Below are 24,095 nucleotides of genomic sequence, written 5' to 3'. Positions count from 1 at the left end.
CTACATGCCAAGCTCTACATTGCTTGTGCAGAATTTGCAAGCAAACTAAACATTGAATATCAAGGAGGAATTGGTTCACAACACACCACATTACGCTCAGTGCCTCAAAGCCAGAGCAGAGTAGCCAATGGCTAATACATTAGATTAGATTGCACAGTGGCTGCTTCGAAAAACACACTCAAACTTATTTGCTAGTCACTGCCACTACTGTTGGATTGTCGCCATGGAGACCGGCTGATGGAGCTAATCATTTTCATGATTTTTAAATTGAATACATCTGCAGTTATGTTGAAGCTACATCAGGCAGGAGATACAGGAGCCTTAGGTCCACGCCACCGGGTTCAGGAACAACTATTACCCTTCAACCAACAGGCTTCTGAACCAGTGTAGATACCTTCAGTCACCTCAACACCGAACTGATTCCACAATCTACACACTCACTTTCAACGACTCTACAACTTATGTTCTCAGTATTATTTATTTAGTTTTTAATTACTTGTATGATATCTCTTTGCTTGCACATTGGTTGTTCGTCAGCCTTTCTGATAACATTAGTCTTTGTCAATCATTGGTTATGTATAGTTTTTCATAAATTCTATTGTATTTCTTTATTTTCTTATGAATGCCTGCTAGAAAATGAATCTCAAGGTAGTATAGGTTAACCTTTACATAACTTTGAAGGTAGTGGTTTTTATTTAAATAAAGAAATGTCTTGCATTGGTTGGATTTTCATAAGCACAAGATCATTCTCTGATTCCAGCTGTTTCATGGTCTGGTATGAATGACACTTCTGATCAAATTAGTTTAGTTGGCCATTTGATCAGTAATTTATTTGATTCGGTCCAACATTGCGAACTGAAGGGACAGTTCCTGTGTTATAGTGTTCTATGCTTCGTAACACTGTGGCCTGTCCAGTGCTCTAACGTTCTCTGTTCCATGTCAAACTAAATCCTTTTCTTAAAAAAGAATCAGATTCAGATTGAGATTTATTTATCACGTCCATCGAAGCATGCAGTGAAATGCATCATTTGCATTAACAGCCAACACATTGAGGGATGTGCTGGGGCAGCCCACAAGTAACACCACACAATCTGGTGCCAACAGAGCAAGCCCACAATGATAGGCAGAACAGCACAGAACTCTACACGCAGCACAGCAACCACAGCAAAACAAGCCTCTGTTCTCCCTCCCTCCCACCCACACACTCATTGTCCTTCAATGATCCAAGAGCAGGAATTTCTTTAGCCAGAGGGTGGTGAGTCTGTGGAATTCTTCGCCACAGACGACTATGGAAGCCTGGTCGTTGAGTATACTTAAAGCAGATGTTGATCAGTTCTTGATTAGTAAGGACATCAAAGGTCACAGACAGAACAGGAAACTGGAATTCAGAGGGTTAATAAATCAGCCATTATGAAATGATGGAGCAGAACTGACGGGCCAAATGGCCTAATTCTGCACCTATGTACGTCTTTCAATAGGTTCTTCATTAGTAAAAGCGTCGAAAGTTACGGGGAGAAAGCAGAATCGGTTTGAGAGGGAAATAAACCGGCCATGATCGAATCACCAGCAAAATTGACGGGCCAAATGGCTTAATTCTGCTCCTACATCTGATGGATAGGTCTTTGATTAGTGAAGGCATGAAAGGTAAAGGGAAGAGGGCAGGAGAATGGGGTTGTGAGGAATAACAAATCAGTCTTGATGAAACGTTGGAGTAGATTTGATGGGTTGAATGGCATAATTCTGCTCCTATGTTTTATGGTCTTACTTCTTGTTGCATACTGAATATGTATTGTGTAGTACATAGCAATATATTGAATATGTATTGTATAGCACTGAATAGTTTAATTACCTCTATATAGTTACAGATAAATATTGATTTTTTAATGATTGCTGACATACTATTTATTAAAGCTTCTGTTAAACTATCAGTGGTGAAAATTTAATAGTGAACTCCATTTACCAAAGGAAATGCAACAATAATTCTTGCCTTTTTAGTGCAAATGCCGGATTGCATTGCAGCCCTGGGCTGGAACACCTTTGAAAATAGGAAGTGAGTGCTGCAGTGTGGAAGTCACCGGAGCAAACACTCGTACAATTCGTTGCAGCTGCAACACATTCGGTATCATTTCCTCCCCTTGCTCACTTCCTGGAGTTAACACTTAGATAACACCTGTACTGTAGCTTCACAGCTTACAGACGGGCAAGAAGTGATCAGAGCTGGGTGTGGAGCAACCAGCACAATCAAAGACCCCACCCACTCATAGACCCTCTCCCATCAGGCAGAAGGTACAAAAGCCTGAAAGCACCTACCACCAGGCTCAAGGGCAGCTTCTATTCCCCCTACTGAACAATAAGGTGGATTCTAGATCTCCCAGTCTGCATTGTTATGGCCCTAGCTCTCTATTGTCTACCTGCACTGCCTTTCTCTGACTATACTTCTTATGTTAGAAAAGTAGCTAACATAATCAACGTGTTACAAAAGCCTGAAAGCACAGACCACCAAGCACATGTTCAGTTTCTACCCCCTATTGAATTATCTCCCCGTATTATAAGATAGACTCTTGACCTCACAATCCAAGTCGTTATGACACCTTATTGTCCGCCTACACTGCATGTTCTCTGTAACTGTGACACTTTATTCTGCATTCTGTTGTTGTATGTTGGACGATGTTGAGGATGTTCTACGAGGCTGTGGTGGCCAGTGCTATCATGTTTGCTGTTGTGTGCTGGGGCAGCAGGCTGAGGGTAGCAGACACCAACAGAATCAGCAAACTCATTCGTAAGGCCAGTGATGTTGTTGGGGTGGAACTGGACTCTCTGACAGTGGCGTCTGAAAAGAGGATGCTGTCCAAGTTGCATGCCATCTTGGACAATGACTCCCATCCACTCCATAATGTACTGGTTAGGCACAGGAGTACATTCAGCCAGAGACTCATTCCACCGAGATGTAACACTGAGCGTCATAGGAAGTCATTCCTACCTATGGCCATCAAACTTTACAACTCCTCCCTCAAAGTGTCAGACACCCTGAGTCAATAGGCTGGTCCTGGACTAATTTCCATCTGGCATAATTTACTTATTATTATTTAATTATTTATGGATTCATATTGCTATATTTCTATACTATTCTTGGTTGGTGCAACTGTAACAAAACCCAATTTCCCTCGGGATCAATAAAGTAATTCGTCTGTCTGTCTGTCTGTTTTCCCTTGTACATTCAAATTGAATGTGCAGGAACACTGAAGCCGCAGAGATCAGTGAATTCCACCCAATACATCACAGGCACATCCCTCCTTACCACTGGCAGTATCTGCAAGTCCCAGTCTGATCCCTCCTGTACGCCCGGAACGTCGTCTCCACACCCCTCTGCCCACGGGAGGACTGCAGTGAGGAGGAGTCGGTGACCCACCTCTTTGCACACTGTGGGTTCGCGGAGAAGGTGTGGAGGAGGATGGAAGGGACAGTGTCGAGGTTCATCCCCAGCAGCTGTGTAACAGAGGACTCTCTGATCTACGGGCTGTTCCCGGGGACGCACACCGAGACCAACATCCGGTGCTGCTGGCAGATCATCAACTCGGTGAAAGACGCTCTTTGGTCAGCCCGAAACTTGATGGTCTACCAGCACACGGAGATGTCCGTGGGAGAATGCTGCCGACTGGCGCATTCTCGGCTGCAGGAGTACGTGCTGAGGGACGCACTCAAACTTGGTGCTGCCACCGCAAGGGCCCAGTGGGGAAGGACCACAGTCTAGGGTTCTTCTCCTGTGGGAGTTGAGGGGTGGGGGGGTTGGGGGTGTACCCCCTGAATGTAAATATGAAAGAGCAAAGTGCCACGTGGGTGGCAAAACATTAGAACTTTGAAAATGTAAAGACAGTAATGGTACCAACTGTAAAGAATTGAAAGTCTTTGAATGGTTATTGTATATAATTTTATTTTGGAATAAAGTATATTTTGTTTAATAATAAAGAAAATCTGCAAGAAGCACTGCCTCATCCGTTGTCGAAAGATTCCCCACTGTCCTGGCCATGCCATCTCCTCTCAGCAAATATCAGGCAGGAGATACAGAATCCACACCACCAGATTCAAAAACAGCTACTTCCCTTTCACCATTCAGTTCCTGAACCAGCCAACCCAATCCTAATCACTGCTTCAGTATAGCACCAGTATGGACACTTAACACTAAAGTGGGCTTTGTATATTTTTTTGTTCTCATCACGTTCTTACTTGTAAAAAGTTTTTTTTAATATTGAGAATGCTGCTTATATGATGCCACTACGTTTTTAATTGCACCTCTGCATACATGTACTTGTGCAGATGACGCACTAGGCCGCTTCAGCTCTGAATTACTAGTGAGCTCCTACTACCATCAGATGGGAGGTTCAGGAGCCTTCAGTCCTACACCACCAGGTTCAGGAACAATTATCCTTCAACTACAGAATCCTGAACCGGCGAGGAAAACATCACTCACTCTGAACTGATTCTACCCACAACCTGCAGACTCACTTTCAAGGACGCTACAACCTGCAGATTGGTGCTCCCAATGTGGCCTTCTCGAGACTGGTGAAACCCGGTCGTAAGTTGGGGGGCTGCTTCGTCAAGCCCCCTCCGCTCCATTGGCCAAAAGCACAACTTCCCAGTGGCCAAACATTTTAATTCCAATTCCCAAATCCGTTTCGACATGTCAGTGCACGGCCTCCTCTTGCGCCACGATGAGGCCACCCTTAGGGTAGAGAGGCAGCACCCTATATGCCGTCTGGGTAGCCTCCAACCTGATGACATGAATATCAATTTCTCCTTCTGTTAAAAAAAATCTCCCCTCTCCTATTCTCCACTCTGGCTTCTTACTTCTTCTCACTTGCCTATCATCTCACCCTCCTCCTTCCCTTTCTCCCATGGTCCACTCCTATCAGATTCCTTCCTCTCCAGCCCTTTATCTTTCCCACACAGCTGGATTTACCTATCACCTTCCAGCTAGCCTCCTTCCCATCCCCCACCTTTTTTTTATTCTGTCTTATTCTCCCTTCCTTTCCAGTCCTGAAGAAAGGTCTCAGTGAGAGATGTCAACAGTTTGTCCATTTTCATTGATGCTGACTGACCTGCTGAGTTTCTCCAGCGTTTTGTGTATGCTGCTACAACTCGCATTCTCAGTATTATTTCTCTTATTTGCACACTTGTTCAAAATGTTCTGAACATTTGTTGTTTCCCAGTCTGTATATATGAATAGATTTTTATAAAATTCTATCTTATTTAGTTCAAATCCCACTACAGAATTTGGAGGGTTAAATTCAACTAAGCAACTTTAGAATAAATCCTAGACTCAGTATAAGGGGTTTGGAGAAGTACTAGATTGTTTCAAAAACTCAACATGTTCACCAACATCTGCCACCCTGACTCAAAGTGAGCTCTCTGTCCCCTGGGATCCCACCCAAGCAAGAGTTGATGTATTTATGGATGGATATAACTGAAAGAAAATTGAATTTAGTTTACACAAATGTACTCTGAAAAGGTCAGGCAGCAATTGCAGAGAAAGAAATAGAATTAATGTCTCAAGTCAAAGACCTTAAGTGTTATTCTTAGGAAACATTTCACTGAGCAGTTAGACTAAACCATTTCCCCAATAGCAACATGCAAAAAAAGATGCTGGAGGAACTCAGCAGGTCAGGCAGCATCTACAGAGTGAAATGGACAGTCAACATTTCAGGCCAAGACTTTTCATAAGGAATCCCCCCAACAAAGTACCGCTACTGGCGTGCCTTCTTCATGGTTGTATTTGACATGCAGGGCCCAGGATAGGTCCCCTGAGATGTTAATGCCCAGGAACGTGAAGCTGCTCAACCTTTCCACCACTGATCCCTCAGTGAGGACTGGTGTGTTCTGCTAACCTCTGCTTTTTGAAGTTCACCATCGTTTCCTTCGTCTTGTTGATGTTGAGCGCAAGATTGTTGATACGACACCATTCAACCAGCTAATCTATCCCACTCCTGTAAACCTCCTGATTGCCATCCGAGATGCTACCAACAACAGTGATGTCATTGGTGAATTCATACACAGCATTTGAGCTGCGCCTAGCAATATGGCCGTGGGTGTAGAGAAAATAGAGCAATGGCCTAAGCACACATCCTTGAGGTGCATCTTTGTTGACTGTCAGGTTTCGCCCTAAAATTGAAAAGTTTTGGCGGGAAGTATTCCATACCTTCTCACAACTTTTTAGGGTCCAATTTGACCCAAATCCCCTTACTGCCTTGTTTGGTATTATTGCAGATGAAGATATAACTTTAAATACTTCTAACCTACAGGTTTTAGTTTTTACCTCTCTTTTAGCAAGGAGAGAAATCTTGCTTAAATGGAAGGAGTCTACCCCTCCTACACATCTTCAATGGCTATGTGATATTATGTCTTATTTAAATTTAGAAAAGATCCGCTGCTCAGTCTTAAATTCGAAACAATCTTTTTATGATATTTGGGGACCTTTCCTAAATTACTTTTCCAATTTATAAAGTTTAACAGTGCACAGACTTTTATGTATATTTTTATCTTCTCTTCTTAAGCAAATATGTTTTCTTTTCTAATTTATCCATTATCATCCATCAGCTTTTTTCTTTGGTAGTTGGTAGGGGGTTGACTTTTTTATATATATTAAAAAAATCATTTTTTTAATGATGTATGACCTATCTTTAAATTTTTGATTACAGAGTGGTATACCTTTATGTGATATGCTATAACATTTTGATCAATTTTATCACAATATAAGAATGTACACGTTATGTTGAGATGTATCTATGTGTTGCACTCTGTAAATCTTTTTTTTCTTCTGAATAAAAATATTGTAAAAAGAAAGTCTGTCAGAAAGGAGGTGTTATTACCATTCCACACTGACTGCAGACCATTCAATAGTCTTATAACAGTATCAGCAAAGGATTAGAAAATCGACTGTCAGCCTCTGCACTTCAAACTCTAACATATTTTATTCAAACTCCAGTACATATAAATGCTCTTGAATGTGGATTGAGTAAAGAAACAAAGACTTGTATTTTTAATATGGTATTTCGCATTTCTCATCTTGGTGACATAAGTCTCTCTCACACCATTGGCTTATTCAGATTCAGATTGTTTTTATCACATGCACGGACATTGAAACATACAGTGGAGCATGTCGTTTGTGTTAACAATCAACGCACCCAAGTATGGGCTGGGGGGCAGCCCACAAGTGTCACAACATGTTCTGGCACCAGCATAACATACCCACAATGCTCAGCAGACCAATAACAACGAAACCCCTCACCCACACACAGGCGTCCAACCCCACGACAGGCCACCACCAAGCCACCTGTCCATGACTCTGAGGTTCCTTTGACCTGCAGTCATGGTTACAACATTGGAGACAGATTTGCAAATTTGTGCAAAGCAAGCTCCCACAAAGAGTAACGTGGCAATGGCCTCAAAATCTATTAATGTGGCTGCTTGAGGATTGCCTGCTGGAGGAGACTGAAGGAAACCCTGATGATGGTTATAAAACTCTGAGATAGGTTACAGAGTCAGAATCTTTGTCTCCTATCCACCCACCTTCTCCCTCACCTGTTCTCCATTCAAATTCCGGCTCCCCTTTTACTCCTTCTGTTCTCCTCACTTTCCCATCACCACCCTCTGGTTCCCTGCCTCCTTCCTTTTCTTCCATGGTTCACTCTCCCCTCCTATCAGATTCCTTCTTCTTCAGCCCTTTGCCTCTTCCACCTATCACCTCCCGGCTTCTTACCTCACCCCCTCCTCTCCCACCCACCTTCCCTCTCACCTGGTTTCACCCATCACCTGCCAATTTGTACTCCACCCCCCATCATCTTAACCTGGCTTCTGCCCCCTTTCTTTCCAGTCTTGATGAAGGGTCCAAAACATAAAACTTTTGGTTCCTTTCCACAGACGTTGCCTGACCTGCTGAGTTCCTTCAGCACTTTGCGTGTGTTGGTCAGTCTTTTTCCCTGGGAGGAAATGTGAAATACTGAAGGAGCTGGACTTAAGGTGAAAGGGGGAAAGTTTAAAGGAGCAAGTATTTTTTTTCACACTGAGAGTGTCAGGTACCTGGAGTGGAATGGCAGACAGGGTGGTGGAAGCAGATGTGATAGCGCCACTTAAGAGGCTTTTAGACAGGGATTGAAGGGATATGGATAACGTGTAGGCAGGTAGGATTGGCTTAACCTTACATTATCATTGGCAGAGACTGTGTGGGCTGATGGGCGTGACCCCCGTCACCAGTGACTCCTGGGGGCAATACTGAACACCAAAGCCCCAAGATCAATCCTAAATCCAGAGGTCGAGGCCCAACAGCTGAAGCCCTGTGGCCGCGTACCCGCAGGGGAAGTATTCGAGTCCATGACTCCAATAGGGGCGGGTGGCCTGCCCTGGCACTGGAGGCCTGTCTATGCGTGACAAGTGGGTTGGGAAGGAGGAGAGGAACTCGTCTTGCTGGCAACACACACACACACACACACACACACACACACACACACACACACACACACACACACACACACACACACACACACACACACACACACACACACACACACACACACACACACACACACACACACACACACACACACACACACACACACACACAAAATGCTGGAGAAAATCAGCAGGCCAGGCAGCATCTGTGGAAAAGAGTAAACGGTCGACGTTTTGGACCGGGACCCTCCAGCAGGACTCAGCATCCGCAGATTTTCTCGTTTGTTTTGCTGCTTGTGGGCTTGCTATGTTGGCGCGGAATGTGTGGCAGCACCCAGCTCGCCCTCGTCGACACAGACGACGCCATTCACTGTGTATGCTTCGAAGTACACGCGATAAATATCTGAATCCCGAATCCCGTACAGTAACTGCTCTAAGCAGGTGACGGTGAAGGGCGAACACTGCATCTAAGAGACAGTACCTCCAACAATTCTGCACGCCCTCGCTACAGACTGCACTGGAGCCCCGGTATCCAACTCAATAAAGAAAGTTCACATAATATCACAGGCCCTATGGGAGGGGGTAAGTTAACGGGACGCAGATACAAATCATCATCTCACCGGATGCGGATGTTACTCTGCGTTAAATGAACACAGTGGCCAAACCAGAGCACACGTGGTAGCACGCAGTCTGGTTGACACTGCCATCCAGCTTGGGCTTAGCAGCAGACAATTTAGTTCCAGCGTTTCACTCTCTAACGCTTCGAGACCAATTGCCGGGGCAGGAGGGACAGAACTGATGCCCCCGGGACTTAACCTCTAACCTCGGGGTGACTGACGGGACTCTCCAGCTTATCCGGCTAGCCTGCCGGGCAATCCACAACACGTTATTGCACGCCCCGTTACATGCACACAATCACCACAGACAAGTTAATAAACATCGACAACTCAGGTCCACTCGGGGCAAATCATCAGCCCGGCTACAGATGACACCCACAGGCGAAACCCCTCGTCTCCCCTGCCCAACCCCGGGGGCATTTCAAACAGTAATTGGGATTCAATGGGGAACTTCATATATACAAATCTGCATATTTTCACTGATCCTAATTTCCTGGCAGGCAGTGTTAACGGTTGATCGCATCTCAAGCACCAAGCTGGATCGGAAAGCTCGAGTCCGCACGACGCGGGAGGGCAGATTGAGATGTCCCACTTTACTGTACAATGCTATCAATACACCAACGAGCGTTGCTTCAAATTTAATAAAAATAAATTCTGTTTGCTTCGGGCTACTTACGTTCCCAGAATCTCCTTGAATTCGAAGATCTTCTTGATATCGTCCGCCTGCTTTTTCCACGACATACTATCCTCTTCGTTCTCCAGGGCCATTGCGGAGGATTCTCGCTCTCTCTCTCTCTCTCTCTCTCGCCCCAGATACGAGCCCCCTCCAACAGAAAGGAATAAATAGAAGACTTCGGAACCGTAGGCAGGGGAGGGCTGCCCCGTCTCCTCGGGCAGACACTTCCTGGAGTCTACAAACTGTCAGTGTGTCAGTAATGATTACTCCCCCCCCCCCACCCCCCAAGTCGCCGCCTCTTATTTTCTGTTTGTGGAAGAGTCTTGTGAATTCTCTAATTAATAAAGGTCAAAGTTTCTCTCATTTGACAGAGGGGTGGGGGTTCCCGGAGGGGGGTAGGGGGGGGACACCTGCTCTCGAGGAGTAACGGACCAGGGCGGAGGGAGAACCGGTCCTTTGCTTTCAGCCTGAGTGAAGCTCTCCGCTCGAACAGCAGAGCCTCTGCTGCCTGACGCTAATTCGCATTGCACCAAACGATTGCTAAGCCGGGCGACCGCGCCAGCCCAGGCAATGAAGAGAAACTGCCTCAGTGGCTGATATATCGCCTCCTCTTCCCCGCCTGGAGCCCTGAACTGGGAGTTTTGCACACAAACACACATATATCCGCCTCCGCCTCCCTCTCCCCACGCAGTCTTTAGTTTCATTATTAGACCATACATTTTTTCTTCAAACTTTCAATGAACACATTGCTTTTCTCCCAAGTCAACAAGCACCCCCTTTTGTAACTTCTTCTCTGGCATTACCTTTACCCGTTCACCTGTTGGATAAGATGCCCAGAGTGGGTAATCAGGAAAGGATAATTGACCCTGTCCTGGGGTTGGAGACCTCTGTGTGTGTGTGGGGGGGGGTGGTTGGGGGTTGGTGATAGGATGGTAAAGCCTAGTCCATTACAGGAAAAGCTGTATCCACCTTTGAGCACATCTACAAGGAGCACTGTCACAAGAAGGCAGCATCCATCTTCAAGGACCACCACCATCCGGTCCCCATGCTCTCTTGACGTTGCTGCCATCGTTCAGGAGGTACGGGAGCCTGAGGTCCCACACCAACAGGTTCAGGAAGTTATTATCCTTCAACCAGCAGGCTCCTGGTAAATGATCCATGCTGGGATAACTTAACTCATGTCAACTCTGAACTGATTCCACAACTCATGGACTCACTTTCAAGGACTCTACAACTCATATTCTCTATGTTTTATACACACACACGCACGCATACACACACACACACACGCACGCATACACACACGCACACGTGTATATACATATATATAATCATCTTTACTATTTTATATTTGCAGAGATTGTCTTCTTCTGCTTGTCAGTCTTTATGTATAGTTTTTCATTAATTCTATTGTGCTTCATTGTACCAATGCAAATGCCTGCAAGAAAATGAATCTCAGGGTTGTATTTGGTGATGTCTTGTACTTTGATAATAAATTTACTTTGAACTTTGAAGGGTAACCACATGGGAATCTGTAGATGCTGGAAATCCAGAGCAACACACACACAAAGTCCTGGAGCAACACAGCAGGTCAGGCAGTGTCTATGGAGGGGAATAAACAGTCAATGTTTTGGGCTGAGACCCTTCACCAGGACTGAAAAGGAAGGGTGGGAAAGGAGCCTGTTTTTGTTCTTGTTCTTTTGCTATTGCTTGTGGTGTGGGCTTGCTGTGTTGGCACCGGAATGTGTGGTGACACCTGTGGGCTGCCCCCAGCACATCCTTGGCCAACACACACAAAATGCTGGAGGAACTCAGCAGGCCAGGCAGCATCTATGGAAATGAGTAAACAGTTGATGTTTCAGGCCGAGACCCTTCAGCAGGTCTTGGCCCAAAACGTCAACTGTTTATTCATTTCCATAGACGCTGCCTGATTTGCTGAGCGCCTCCACCATTTTGTGGGTGTTGCTTTGGATTTACAACATCTGAAGATTTTTTTGTGTTTGACATCCTTGGCTGTGTTGGTTGTTGATGCAAACGACACATTTCTCTTTATGTTTTGATGCACATTTGATAAATAACTCTGAATCTGAATCAGTCTTTGGTGGGAGAGAGTTTATGACATCGGGATGTGAAAAGAAAAACGTGATATAAAAATACAAGTCTTTGTTTCTTTACACAATCCATGTTGAAGAGCATTTATATGCACTGGTGTTTGAATAAAATATGTTTAAAGAGTAGAAGCATACAGTAGATATTTAAGTGCTGTTATAAGACTATTATCAGTGATTTAGGAACAGTTTCTTCCTCTTCAGCATCAGATTTCTGACACTTGTGGGATGCCCCAAGCACATCCTTAGACTGTTAACACAAACGACGCACTGCACTGCATGTGTCAATGTACATGTGACAAATAAATTAATCTGAATCATGTAGGTGAAAAGCTTTCGTTTATGTGTTGTCCGGACAGATCATTCCATAAGTACATTGAGGTTGTACAGTAGGGAAAATAGAATACAGAGAAAGTGCAGGGCCAGGTGGGTGCAAAGACCATGGCTTGTTAGGTTGTGATATCAAATCTGTCATGATATCAACAGCAGGATAGAAACTGTCCTTGAACCTTGAAATCCTCAACTTTTAGTATCTCCTGCTGGGAATCCCAGTATCTGGGATGAGAAGAGAAGAGAGAATGTCAAGAATGGGAGGGGTCGCTGATTATGTCCATTGCTTTCTTGAAATACTGTTGATGGAGAGCGGCAGAGGGAAGAACTTATAGAGGTTGATGCAGGCTTTTTGCACCACTGGTTGGTTGAGACTAGAACTAGAGGTCATGGGTTTAGGGTGAAAGGTAAGAATTTTAAGGGGTATCTGAGGGGGAACTTTTTCGCACAGAGGGCGCAGTGAGCGCAGAACGAGCCATCAGTAGAAGTGGAAGATGCAGGTTCAGTCGTAACATTTAAGAGAAGTTTGGATAGGTATATGGGCAGGAGGGGTTTGGAGGGATATGGTCTGGGTGCAGATAGATGGGACAAGGCAAAAGAGCAGTTCGGTATGGAATAGTTGGGTCTGTTTCGGTGCTATAATGCTCCGTAACTCTACAAATTGAATTCACACAAGGGGGGAACACTCTGCCTGAAAGATTGGTGAACTGACAAAGGGCCATGAAGGGCCATAATCTGGATATGGTGGGTTGAATAGTGTTGTTCTGTGTTATACGCTTAGTGTGATGAAAGTTAGGCAGTGTCTTAGCGAGTGGATCTGGGACATGGGGGGGGGTTGCGATTGGGAGGTCGATAGAGCCATTGCTTCACTACGCAAGAGAGCTGGGTTCAATCCTGACCTTGGGTGCTGGCCATGTGGAGTTTTCACATTCTCTCTGTGACCACATGGGCCCTCCCCACCTGCCCCTGGTGCTCCCACATCTCAAAGACGGGTGAGGTTGGCAGGTCGATTGCCCCAGTGTGTGAGTGAGCAGTGGAAGCTGGCGGGGAGTCAATGATCAAGATAATGGGACTAAGGTTGGGTCATTGTAAATGGATGGTTAATGACCAGCATGGAGTTGATGGGCTGAAGGGCCTGTTCTGCTCTCTCTATTACTATATTAGACATCTTTGTTACTCTACAATGGGGTAGAGTAGATTTAGTAGAATGATACATGACTCCTAGGATTAAATTACAAGGAGTGATTCCACAAATTAGTGTGGAATTTAAATGGATAAAGGGAGATCCAGCCAAAGTCAGGTTCGAAGTTGAGTTTATTGTCATTTGTACAAGTTCGGGTATGCAATGAAAAACGTACCTGTCGCTTCACAGGCATAGCATCAGAGAAGCAGCATTCACAAGAAAAATTCTAACATAAATTATAGGCATTTATTTTACAAGAAAACACAATTAAATCAAAAAGAGAATCTATTTTAGTGCACAGTGGTCAAAGTGTAACTGTCGTGATTAAGGTTTAGCTGGTTGTTTCATGAACCAAATGGTTGAAGAGAAGTGGCTGTTCTTGAATGTGATAAGCAGCAGGATCAGAATCGGGTTTATTAACATTGACATCTGTTGTGAAATTTGTTGTTTTGTGGCAGCAGTACAGCGCAAATCATAAAATTAACAGAAGTTATTAAATAAATAAATGGTGCCAGAGCCATATAACCATATAACCATATAACCATATAACAATCACAGCACGGAAACAGGCCATTCTGGCCCTCCTAGTCCGTGCCGAACTCTTAATCTCACCTAGTCCCACCTACCCGCACTCAGCCCATAACCCTCCACACCTTTCCTATCCATATACCTATCCAATTTTACCTTAAATGACACAACTGAACTGGCCTCTACTACTTCTACAGGAAGCTCATTCCACACAGCTATCACTCTCTGAGTAAAGAAATACCCCCTCGTGTTTCCCTTAAACTTTTGCCCCCTAACTCTCAAATCATGTCCTCTCGTTTGAATCTCCCCTACTCTCAATGGAAACAGCCTATTCACGTCAACTCTATCTATCCCTCTCAACATTTTAAATACCTCGATCAAATCCCCCCTCAACCTTCTACGCTCCAATGAATAGAGACCTAACTTGTTCAACCTTTCTCTGTAACTTAAGTGCTGAAACCCAGGTAACATCCTAGTAAATCGTCTCTGCACTCTCTCTAATTTATTGATATCTTTCCTATAATTCGGTGACCAGAACTGTACACAATATTCCAAATTTGGCCTTACCAATGCCTTGTACAATTTTAACATTACATCCCAACTTCTGTACTCAATGCTCTGATTTATAAAGGCCAGCGTTCCAAAAGCCTTCTTCACCACCCTATCTACATGAGACTCCACCTTCAGGGAACTATGCACTGTTATTCCTAGATCTCTCTGTTCCACTGCATTCCTCAATGCCCTACCATTTACCCTGTATGTTCTATTTGGATTATTCCTGCCAAAATGTAGAACCTCACACTTCTCAGCATTAAACTCCATCTGCCAACATTCAGCCCATTCTTCTAACCGGCATAAATCTCCCTGCAAGCTTTGAAAACCCACCTCATTATCCACAACACCTCCTACCTTACTCAGCATACTTACTAATCCAATTTACCACCCCATCATCCAGATCATTTATGTATATTACAAACAACATTGGGCCCAAAACAGATCCCTGAGGCACCCCGCTAGTCACCGGCCTCCATCCCGATAAACAATTATCCACCACTACTCTCTGGCATCTCCCATCTAGCCACTGTTGAATCCATTTTATTACTCCAGCATTAATACCTAACGACTGAACCTTCTTAACTAACCTTCCATGTGGAACTTTGTCAAAGGCCTTGCTGAAGTCCATATAGACTACATCCACTGCCTTACCCTCGTCAACATTCCTCGTAACTACTTCAAAAAATTCAATAAGGTTTGTCAAACATGACCTTCCACGCACAAATCCATGCTGGCTACTCCTAATCAGATCTTGTCTATCCAGATAATTATAAATACTATCTCTAAGAATACTTTCCATTAATTTACCCACCACTGATGTCAAACTGACAGGTCTATAATTGCCAGGCTTACTTCTAGAACCCTTTTTAAACAATGGAACCACATGAGCAATACGCCAATCCTCCGGCACAATCCCTGTTTCTAATGACATCTGAAAGATCTCCGTCAGAGCTCCTGCTATCTCTACACAAACTTCCCTCAAGGTCCTGGGGAATATCCGGTCAGGACCCGGAGATTTATCCACTTTTAAATTTCTTAAAAGCGCCAGTACTTCCACCTCTTTAATTGTCATAGGTTCCATAACTTCCTTACTTGTTTCCCACACCTTACACCATTCAATATCCTTCTCCTTAGTGAATACCGAAGAGAAGAAATCGTTCAAAATCTCTCCCATCTCCCTCGGCTCCACACATAGCTGACCACCCTGATTCTCTAAGGGACCAATTTTATCCCTCACTATCCTCTTGCTTTTAATATAACTGTAGAAGCCTTTCGGATTTACTTCCACCTTATTTGCCAAACCAAACTCGTAACTTCTTTTAGCTTTTCTAATCTCTTTCTTAAGTTTCCTTTTACATTCTTTATATTCCTCGAGCAATTCCTTTACTCCATGCTGCCTATATCTATTGTAGACATCCCTCTTTTTTCGAACCAAGTTTCTAATATCCCTTGAAAACCATGGCGCTTTCAAACCTTTAACCTTTCCTTTCAACCGAACAGGAACATAAAGATTCTGTACCCTCATAATTTCACCCTTAAATGACCTCCATTTCTCTATTACATCCTTCCCATAAAACAACTTGACCCATTCCACTCTCTCTAAATCCCTGCGCATCTCCTCAAAGTTAGCCTTTCTCCAATCAAAAATCTCAACTCTAGGTCCAGTCCTGTCCGAGCTGGTGTGCAGGGGTTCATGGCCCGTTCAGAAATCTGATGGCAGAGGGGGGAAGAAGCTGTCCTTAAAACACTGGGTGTGGGTCTTCAGGCTCCTGTACCTCCTCCCTGATGGTGGTAATGTGAAGATGGCCTATCCTGTATGCTGAGGCTGGTTAATAATGGACGCTGCTATCTTGAGGTATTGTCTTTTGAAGACGTCCTCACTGGGGAGGTTAGTGCCCATGGTGAAACTAGCAGAGTCTACAACCTTCTGCAAACTCTCACAATCCAGTTCTCCTCTGCCTCCTATTGAGATATAGCCAGTGGTGGGCTTCTTCATGACTACATCAATGTGCTGGGCCCAGGACGGGTCCCCTGAGACGTTGACACTCAGGAACCAGAAGCTGCATTCACAAGAAAAGCATAAAGTAGACACAGTTTTTAAAATTAGGAGATAAAAGACAAAGTCCATTTTGATGCAAAGGAACTAACAAGGTGGATAGAGGGAAACTTTCTCCACATGTGGGAAGGTTTGTCTTAGAATCCAGAAATGAGAAGTGTTGATTTCAGGATTGATTAGGAAACACTGCTAGTGGGAGTAAGTGGGAGAAATTTGGAGCTTTCTTTTGCTATAATTTACAAATATGGAGTGGCACAGCTGATAGAGCTGCTGCCTCATGCGTCCTGCAAACCAGGTTCAATCCCGACCTTGGGTCCTAAACGTGTGGAGTTTGCTCACACCCTCTGTAACTCTTTAGTTCTCCCTCCGGTGCTCCAGTTTCCTCCCACATCCCATAGCATGTCGGTAGGTCCATCGATTACTGCAAGCCAGGGTCTGGCAGTCAAAGGCTCTCAGCGATTCCGAGGCCAAGGACTGATGGTCGGAGGCTTGTAGGCAGTCTGCCCTGGGAGTGGATCCATGGCTGTGAGTGAGAGTAGGTGGGTGGGAAAGGGGCTTGTTTACTGTTGTTCTGCTCAACGTCTTTGCCATGCTACGTTTGTGCTGGAATGTGTGGCAACAACTGGCTGTCCGCAGCACATCCTTGGGGTGTGTTGGTTGTTAATGCAAATGGCACGTGATAAATAAATCTAAATCAAAATTATTCGGTGCATGGACGAGTGGTGGAATCTGGAGGTAATTGATGGAAGCATGGGGAGAATAAAATGGGATTAATGTAACTAAGTGTTTGATACTAGGAGCTCAGCCTGAAATATCGACTGTTTATTTCATCCATAGATGCTGCCTAACTTGCTGACTGTTGACCAGCATTTTATGTGTGTTACTCTAGATTTCCAACATCTGCAGAATCTCTTAAGTATTTGATTCTCGGCATGGACTCAGAGAAACAAAGGCCCTGTTGTAATGCTGCATCAATTCAGAACAATACATTAAAAGTATTTCTTATTCGATGTTACAGTAAAAACGATTTAGAAATCGGTAGTGTTCATTCTTTTGTGGACTGTTCAGAAATCTGATGGAGTTGGTTTATTATTCTCACATGGACTGAGATAGTGAAAAGCTTTTTTTGGTGTGCCATCCCAACAGATCAGTCCATGCTTAATTACACTGAAGTTGTAAAGGGGAAGCAGAATGCAGAATATAGGTTTGCAGCTACAGAGGTTGTGCAGGCTTCTATTGGGAGGGCAAGAGTTCACCTTTAGCATATGAGAGGTCCATTCAAGAGTCTGATAACAGTGGGTTAGAAATTGTCCTTGAGCCTGGTGGTACGTGCTTTCAAGCTTTAGGATCTTCTGCCTGATGGGAAAGGAGCCTGGAGGCCTGGAGGACTGTCCATGTGTGTGGGTGGGAGAGAGGAAACAGCCTGGTTTTGTTGTTGCGTTCTGTATTGTTCTGCAGAGCGCTGTGGGGATGCTATATTGGCACCAGAATGTGTGGCGCCACCTGCTGGTGGACCCCAGCACTCCAAGTGTAACTCTCAGACACCTCCTCTTACTTACCCCTGGAAATGGAGCCCACCCCAGACCACAAGGCCACTGTCTCCTACACCATCCCTAACCTCTTCAAATCTAGAGACCTCCCATCCACTGCCACCAAACTCATAGTTCCCTTACTGCTCATTTCCAGCTCCTACCCAAGATCCACAAATCTGACCGTCCCGGCAGAGCCATTGCCTCTGCCTGATCCTGCCCCGCTGAACTCGTATCCATATAGCTCAACTCCATTCTGTCCCCCTTGGTTCAGTTCCTTCCCACCTACATCTCTGACACTTCACAATCTCTCAATCTTCTCAACGACTTTCAGTTCCCTAGCTCTGACTGCCTCATTTTCACCCTGAATGTCCTGTATACTACTATCCCCATCAAGAAGGCCTTGAAGCTCTTCGCTTCTTTCTCAACAAAAGACCCAGCCGGCTCCTCTCCACCACCATCTGGCAGGACTGCTCCTCAACCTCAACAATCACTTCTTCGGCTCCTCCCACTTTCTTCAACCTCAAGGGGTAGACATGAGCACTCGCACCGGGCTCAGTTATACCTGCCTTTTTGTGGGCTACAAGGAACAGTCAAAGCTTTGAGCCTTTCCTGGTAATGTTTTCCAATCCCTGGTAATGCTTTCCAATCCCTGGTAATGTTTTCCAATCCCTGGTCATGTTTTCCAATCCCTGGAAATGTTTTCCAATCCCTGGTCATGTTTTCCAATCCCTGGTCATGTTTTCCAATCCCTGGTCATGTTTTCCAATCCCTGGAAATGCTTTCCAATCCCTGGAAATGCTTTCCAATCCCTGGAAATGCTTTCCAATCCCTGGTAATGTTTTCCAATCCCCGGTAATGCTTTCCAATCCCTGGAAATGCTTTCCAATCCCTGGTCATGTTTTCCAATCCCTGGAAATGCTTTCCAATCCCTGGAAATGCTTTCCAATCCCTGGTCATGTTTTCCAATCCCTGGTCATGCTTCTCATTATTTTCTGCACTGCATTGATGCTTCATGCACCAATACTGAACTGATCAATTTCATTAACTTTGCCTCCAACCTCCATCCTGCTCTTAAATTCACTTGGCCCATTTCTAATTCCCCTTTCTCCTTTCTCAATCTCTCTGTCTCCATCACTGGAGACAGCCTGTCCACCGACATCTTTTATAAACATACTGATTCCTATGGCTCTCTTGATTATACCTCTTCCCAACATGTCACGTGCAAAAATGCTATTTCCTTTCCTCAATTCCTTTGCCTCCACCATCTGTCCCAAAAGTGAGGCTTTCCTTTTCAGGACATCAGAGATGTCTTCCTTCTTCAAAGAATGGTGTTTCACTTCCTCCACCATTGATGCTGCCCTAACCCACATCTCCTCCATTTCCCAGACATCTGCGCTCAACCTTTCTTCCTGTTGACATAACAGGGATAGAGTTCGCCTTGTTTTCACCTACCACCCCTGAGCCTCTGTATCCAACACATCATTCTCTGCAATCTCCTCCATCTTCAGTGCGATCCTACCACCAAACAGATCTTTACTTCATCCGCACTCTCCATTTTCCACAGGGATCACTTCCTCTGTGATTCCCTTGTCCATTCGTCCTTCCCTACTAATATCCCTTTGGAACATATCTCTGCAAGTGAGAGAAATGCTACACCTGCCCATTCATCTCTTCACTCACCTCCATTTGGGGCCTCAATAGTCCTTGCAGGTGAGGCAACACTTCATCTGGGAGCCTGTCGATTTGGCACTTCTGATGTGGCCTCCTCCACATCGGTGAGACCCAACATAAATTGGGGGACCTCCACTCCATCCACCAAAAGCGGAATTTCCTGATGGCCAATCATTTTAATCCCTATCCCATTCCCATTCCAACATGTTGGTTCATGGTCTCCTCTTCTGCCATGTTGAGGTTATTTTCAGGGTGGAGGAGCAACACCTCATATTCCGTCTAGGTAGCCTCCAACCTGATGGAGTGAACATCAATTTCTCCTTCTGGTCTTCTTTTACCTTTCCTCTCCCTTCTTCTTCTGTTCCCCACTCTTCTCCTCACCAACCTATCACCTCTCCCTGGTGCCCCTCCTCTTTCCCTTTCTCTCATGATCCACTCTTCTCTCCTATCAGATTAATTCTTCTCCAGCCCTTTACCTTTCCACTCACTTGCCTTTACCTATCACTTTCCCGCTTGTCATCTTCCCTCTCCCCCTACCCTTTTATTCTCGCATCTTCCCCCTTCCTTTCTAGTCCTAAAGAATGGTCTTGGCCAGAACTGTTGACTATTTATTAATTTCCATAGATGCTACTGACCATAGAACCATAGAACATTACAACACAGAAACAGGCCTTTTTGGCCCTTCTTGGCTATGCCGAACCATTTTTCTGCCTAGTCCCATTGACCTGCACCTGGACCATATCCCTCATACCCCTCTCATCCATGTACCTGTCCAAGTTTTTCTTAAATGTTAAAAGTGAGCCTGCATTTACCATTTCATCTGGCAGCTCATTCCACACTCCTACCAGTCTCTGTGTGAAGAAGCCCCCCTTAATGTTCCCTTTAAACTTTTCTCCCTTCAACCTTAACCCATGTCCTCTGACCTGCTAAGTTCCTCCACCGTTTTGTGCGTATTGCTCCGGATTTCCAACATCCGCAGCATCTCTTAGGTTGTGTTGGTTGTTAATGCAAATGACTCACTTCACTGTATGCTTCGATGTACATGTGATAAATAAATCTGAATCTGAATATAGTGATAAAAGAGAGAATGACCAGGGTGAGAGTTACATTGGCTGCTTTCCAAGGCAGGAAGAAGCGTAGACAGTAAGTGGAGGGTCCTGCTGAAGAGTCTTGGCCCGAAACATCAACTATTTACCCTTTTCCATAGATGCTGCCTGGCCTGCTGAGTTCCTCCGGCATTTTGTGTGTGTTGCAGTGGAGGGGAAGCTTGTTTCCATCATGGACTGAATTGTGTTCACAACTCTCTGTCATGTGACCTTTACACAGATGCTGGCTCAACCATTAATTTTAAATTGAAGATTGTTAGTTCTTTTGTTAACCAAAGCCATCAAGAGATATAAGGTGGGAGTAGGGAGTCACAAATTAGTTATCATCTTAATGTACCAAAACAGGCTCAAGAAGTCGCTCCTTGTACCCATGTTACGGTCGGGTTCCAAGGTGCGGACGTCAGCCCTGTAAGATAAATTGGTTTATTATTGTCACATGTACTGAGGTACCGTGAAATGCCACCGACACAGGTCATTTCATCAATAACATTTCATTAACATTTGCAGAGAAAATGTGGTGCAGGGAGACAAAGAATGTGCAAGGCCATACTGAGGCAGACTGCTAAGGTCTAAAGTCCACCTTCCTGTACCAGGGACTGTTCAAGCCTTCTAACAGCGGGGTAGCCTCAAGCCTGATGGTACGTGCTTTCAGGATTTTGTATCTTCCGCCCAATGGGAGGGAGAGGAAGAGAGAATGTCCAGGGTGGCTGTGGCTTTTGATTATGTAATCTGCTTTACCAAGGCAGTGAGAAGTTTAGATTGAGACTTTGTATAAAAAAACCTGAAAGGTATGAACTGTGGAGGTGAGGGAGTAAGCAGGTGACAAGTGGAATTTATTGCAATTCCAACAATCCCCTGGTGACTTTGTTTTTTCATTAGTTTGTTCATAAGCTTTTATACCTTCTGCTCGGTGGGAGAGTGGAGAAGAGAGGAAGTCTGGGGTAGCTGGGGTCTTTGATTATTTTGGTTGCTTTACCAAGGAAGCAAGGAGTATACAGAGAGTCCATGGAGAGGAGGCTGGTTTCTGCGATGTGCTGAGCTGAGCCCACAGCTCTCTGCAGTTTCTTGCCATCTCGTGCAGAGCAGTAGCCAGACCAATCTGTGATGCATCTACACAGAATGCTTCACATGGTCAGAATCAGGTTTAATATCACTGGAATATGTCATGAAATTTGTTACTTTTGCGGCAGCAGTACAGTGCAATGCATAATAACAGAGAAAAAACTGAATTACAGTATATACATTATTCATTTATTTGTTTACTTAATAATTAATTAGTTAATTAAATAGTTACATTAAATTAGTGCAAACATAAAAAATAAAAATGTAGTGAGGTAGTGTTCATGGGTTCAATGTCCATTCAGAAATCTGATGGCAGAGGGGAAGAATTGATAAAAAAATGGTGGGGAATAACAAACAAATTAATTGAATCCACTAAATAGAGGGGCTTGGACATAAAATTTTAGCTTTCTTTCTCTCCTTCATCCATAAATGCTTGCTGACTTCCTGAGTGTTTCCAGCATTTTCATTTTTTATTTTAGGTTTCCAGCAACTGCAGCTTTTTAAAAAAAAACTGAGTGAAGATTCAAATCTAATGTAGTAATCCCCGGTGAAAACCAAATATGACTGGGTTTTTGAAATATTCTGAAATTGGAAAGATTGGCAGTTAAAGGATTTTTTTTTAGTTTTAATGAATAATTGTATTTAAATTCCTAATCCCCAGTGGGATTAGAACTCCTGAGTCTGGGCTAGTGATCCAGTAATATGACCACTGCCAAGGGAAGACTGCAATATTGGGCTTATGGTCTGCAGGTAGTGTGGACCTCCACTCACTTCCCAGCAATTTGTTTATTTATGTATTTAACAATTTAACATTCACTGAATTCAGCAAAGGTCAGTTGCATCATCTGTGGCCAATAATGAGCAAATTTTGAGCCCTGCTTCTGTCTAATGAGGATAGGTTGAACAAGATCAGGCCGTTCTCCTTGGAGCGAAGAAGGATGAGAGATGACTTGATAGAGGTGTATAAGATGATAAGAGGCATAAATCGAGTGGACAACCTTTTTCCCTGGATGGAAATGGCTGATATGAGGGGGCATAATTTTAAGGTGATTGGAGGAAAGTAAAGGGGTAGGATTTTTACATACAGAGTGGTAAGTGCGTGGAACACACTGCCAGGTGTGGTGATAGAGGCAGATATATTTAAGAAATGTTGTGCTGACTATTTAACCTATTCCAAGATCAATTTAACCCTTCCTTCCCACATAGCCCTCCATTTTTCTTTCATCCATGGGTCTAAGAATTTGTTACAGATGCTCAGATTTCCAGCATCTGCAGATTTTCTCGTTTGTGTTATAGTAAATGTCCCTAATGTATCTGCCTTTACCCCCCCTCCCCAACCCTTGCCAAGGATTTCCGTGCTCTGTGTAAAAAACTTACCACTCACATCCACCCTATACTTTAATTATTCATGGGGACATTTTGAATTTCCTTAGCCTTCTGAGGAAGTGGAGGCAGTGGTGAGCATTCCTGCCCATTGCGTCCTCATGGTTGGGCCGGAGCAGGCTACTGCTGATATCTATACCTAGGAACTTAATGGTGTCAACCATCTCCACCTCAGCACCATTGAACCAGAACACCCTTCCTCCAGAGTCAGTGACCAGATCCTTTATTTTTATAATTAATTTGTGGACAAGAAGCTCTCCAGAATAACACTGAGCTAATTGTCGCGGGCCGACAGATCGAGTGGTGAATCGATTGGGTCTCCCGCGCACTTGCCATATTCTCACAAGTGATCTGATCTGGTACAATAACAACCCATCTTAGTGATGTCATGTGAAGGATAAATATTGGCCCCAAAACATAGAGAGCACCACCCTATTCTTCAAAATAGCACCATGGGAATCTAAGAACAACAGTTTGATAAATACTTAAATAAATATGCATGCCGTGATCACGTCATTGTGAATGCTTTATGTTGATTACGTTTGCTGTGCAATGGGGTACTTTTGAAACTGCTCCCAGTGGCTGCTAGAAATGAACAATCTCTTCAACTTGGTTTTAAAATCCAAATTAAAAAATCATTTAGAAAACTGTTGATTTGCAGAATATCACTGAAGGGTCCTTTAGAAAACTGTTGCTTGCCAAAGAGGCAATCAGTGGCAAATATTTCAGTGCTGGAGTCAGGAAAATGTGATTAGCTCACATGGTTAATAATTGCCGCAGATGTGGGGAAGCAGGTTCTAAAATTAAGTCTGTCGATTTATGAGAGAGAATTTATGCAATCAATAC

At 44.2% G+C, this 24,095-nt stretch overlaps 1 protein-coding gene across 1 annotated transcript in view; it reads right to left on the bottom strand.

Annotated features, from left to right (window-relative positions):
• The window catches only part of camk1da (calcium/calmodulin-dependent protein kinase 1Da), a 292,341-nt gene extending 282,001 nt beyond the window's left edge, over positions 1–10,340 (bottom strand). Inside the window, exon 1 of the mRNA XM_073066564.1 lies at positions 9,736–10,340. Coding sequence (XP_072922665.1) covers positions 9,736–9,827 — 92 coding nt within the window. The 5' untranslated portion in view covers positions 9,828–10,340. The remainder of the gene's footprint in view (positions 1–9,735) is intronic.
• Between the last annotated feature and the right edge of the window lie 13,755 nt (positions 10,341–24,095).

Source organism: Hemitrygon akajei, chromosome 14, assembly GCF_048418815.1.
Source record: "Hemitrygon akajei chromosome 14, sHemAka1.3, whole genome shotgun sequence".
In the NCBI taxonomy this organism is placed as follows: domain Eukaryota; kingdom Metazoa; phylum Chordata; class Chondrichthyes; order Myliobatiformes; family Dasyatidae; genus Hemitrygon; species Hemitrygon akajei.
Note: the sequence above shows the minus strand (reverse complement) of the source record. Positions and strands in the feature narration are given on the sequence as shown.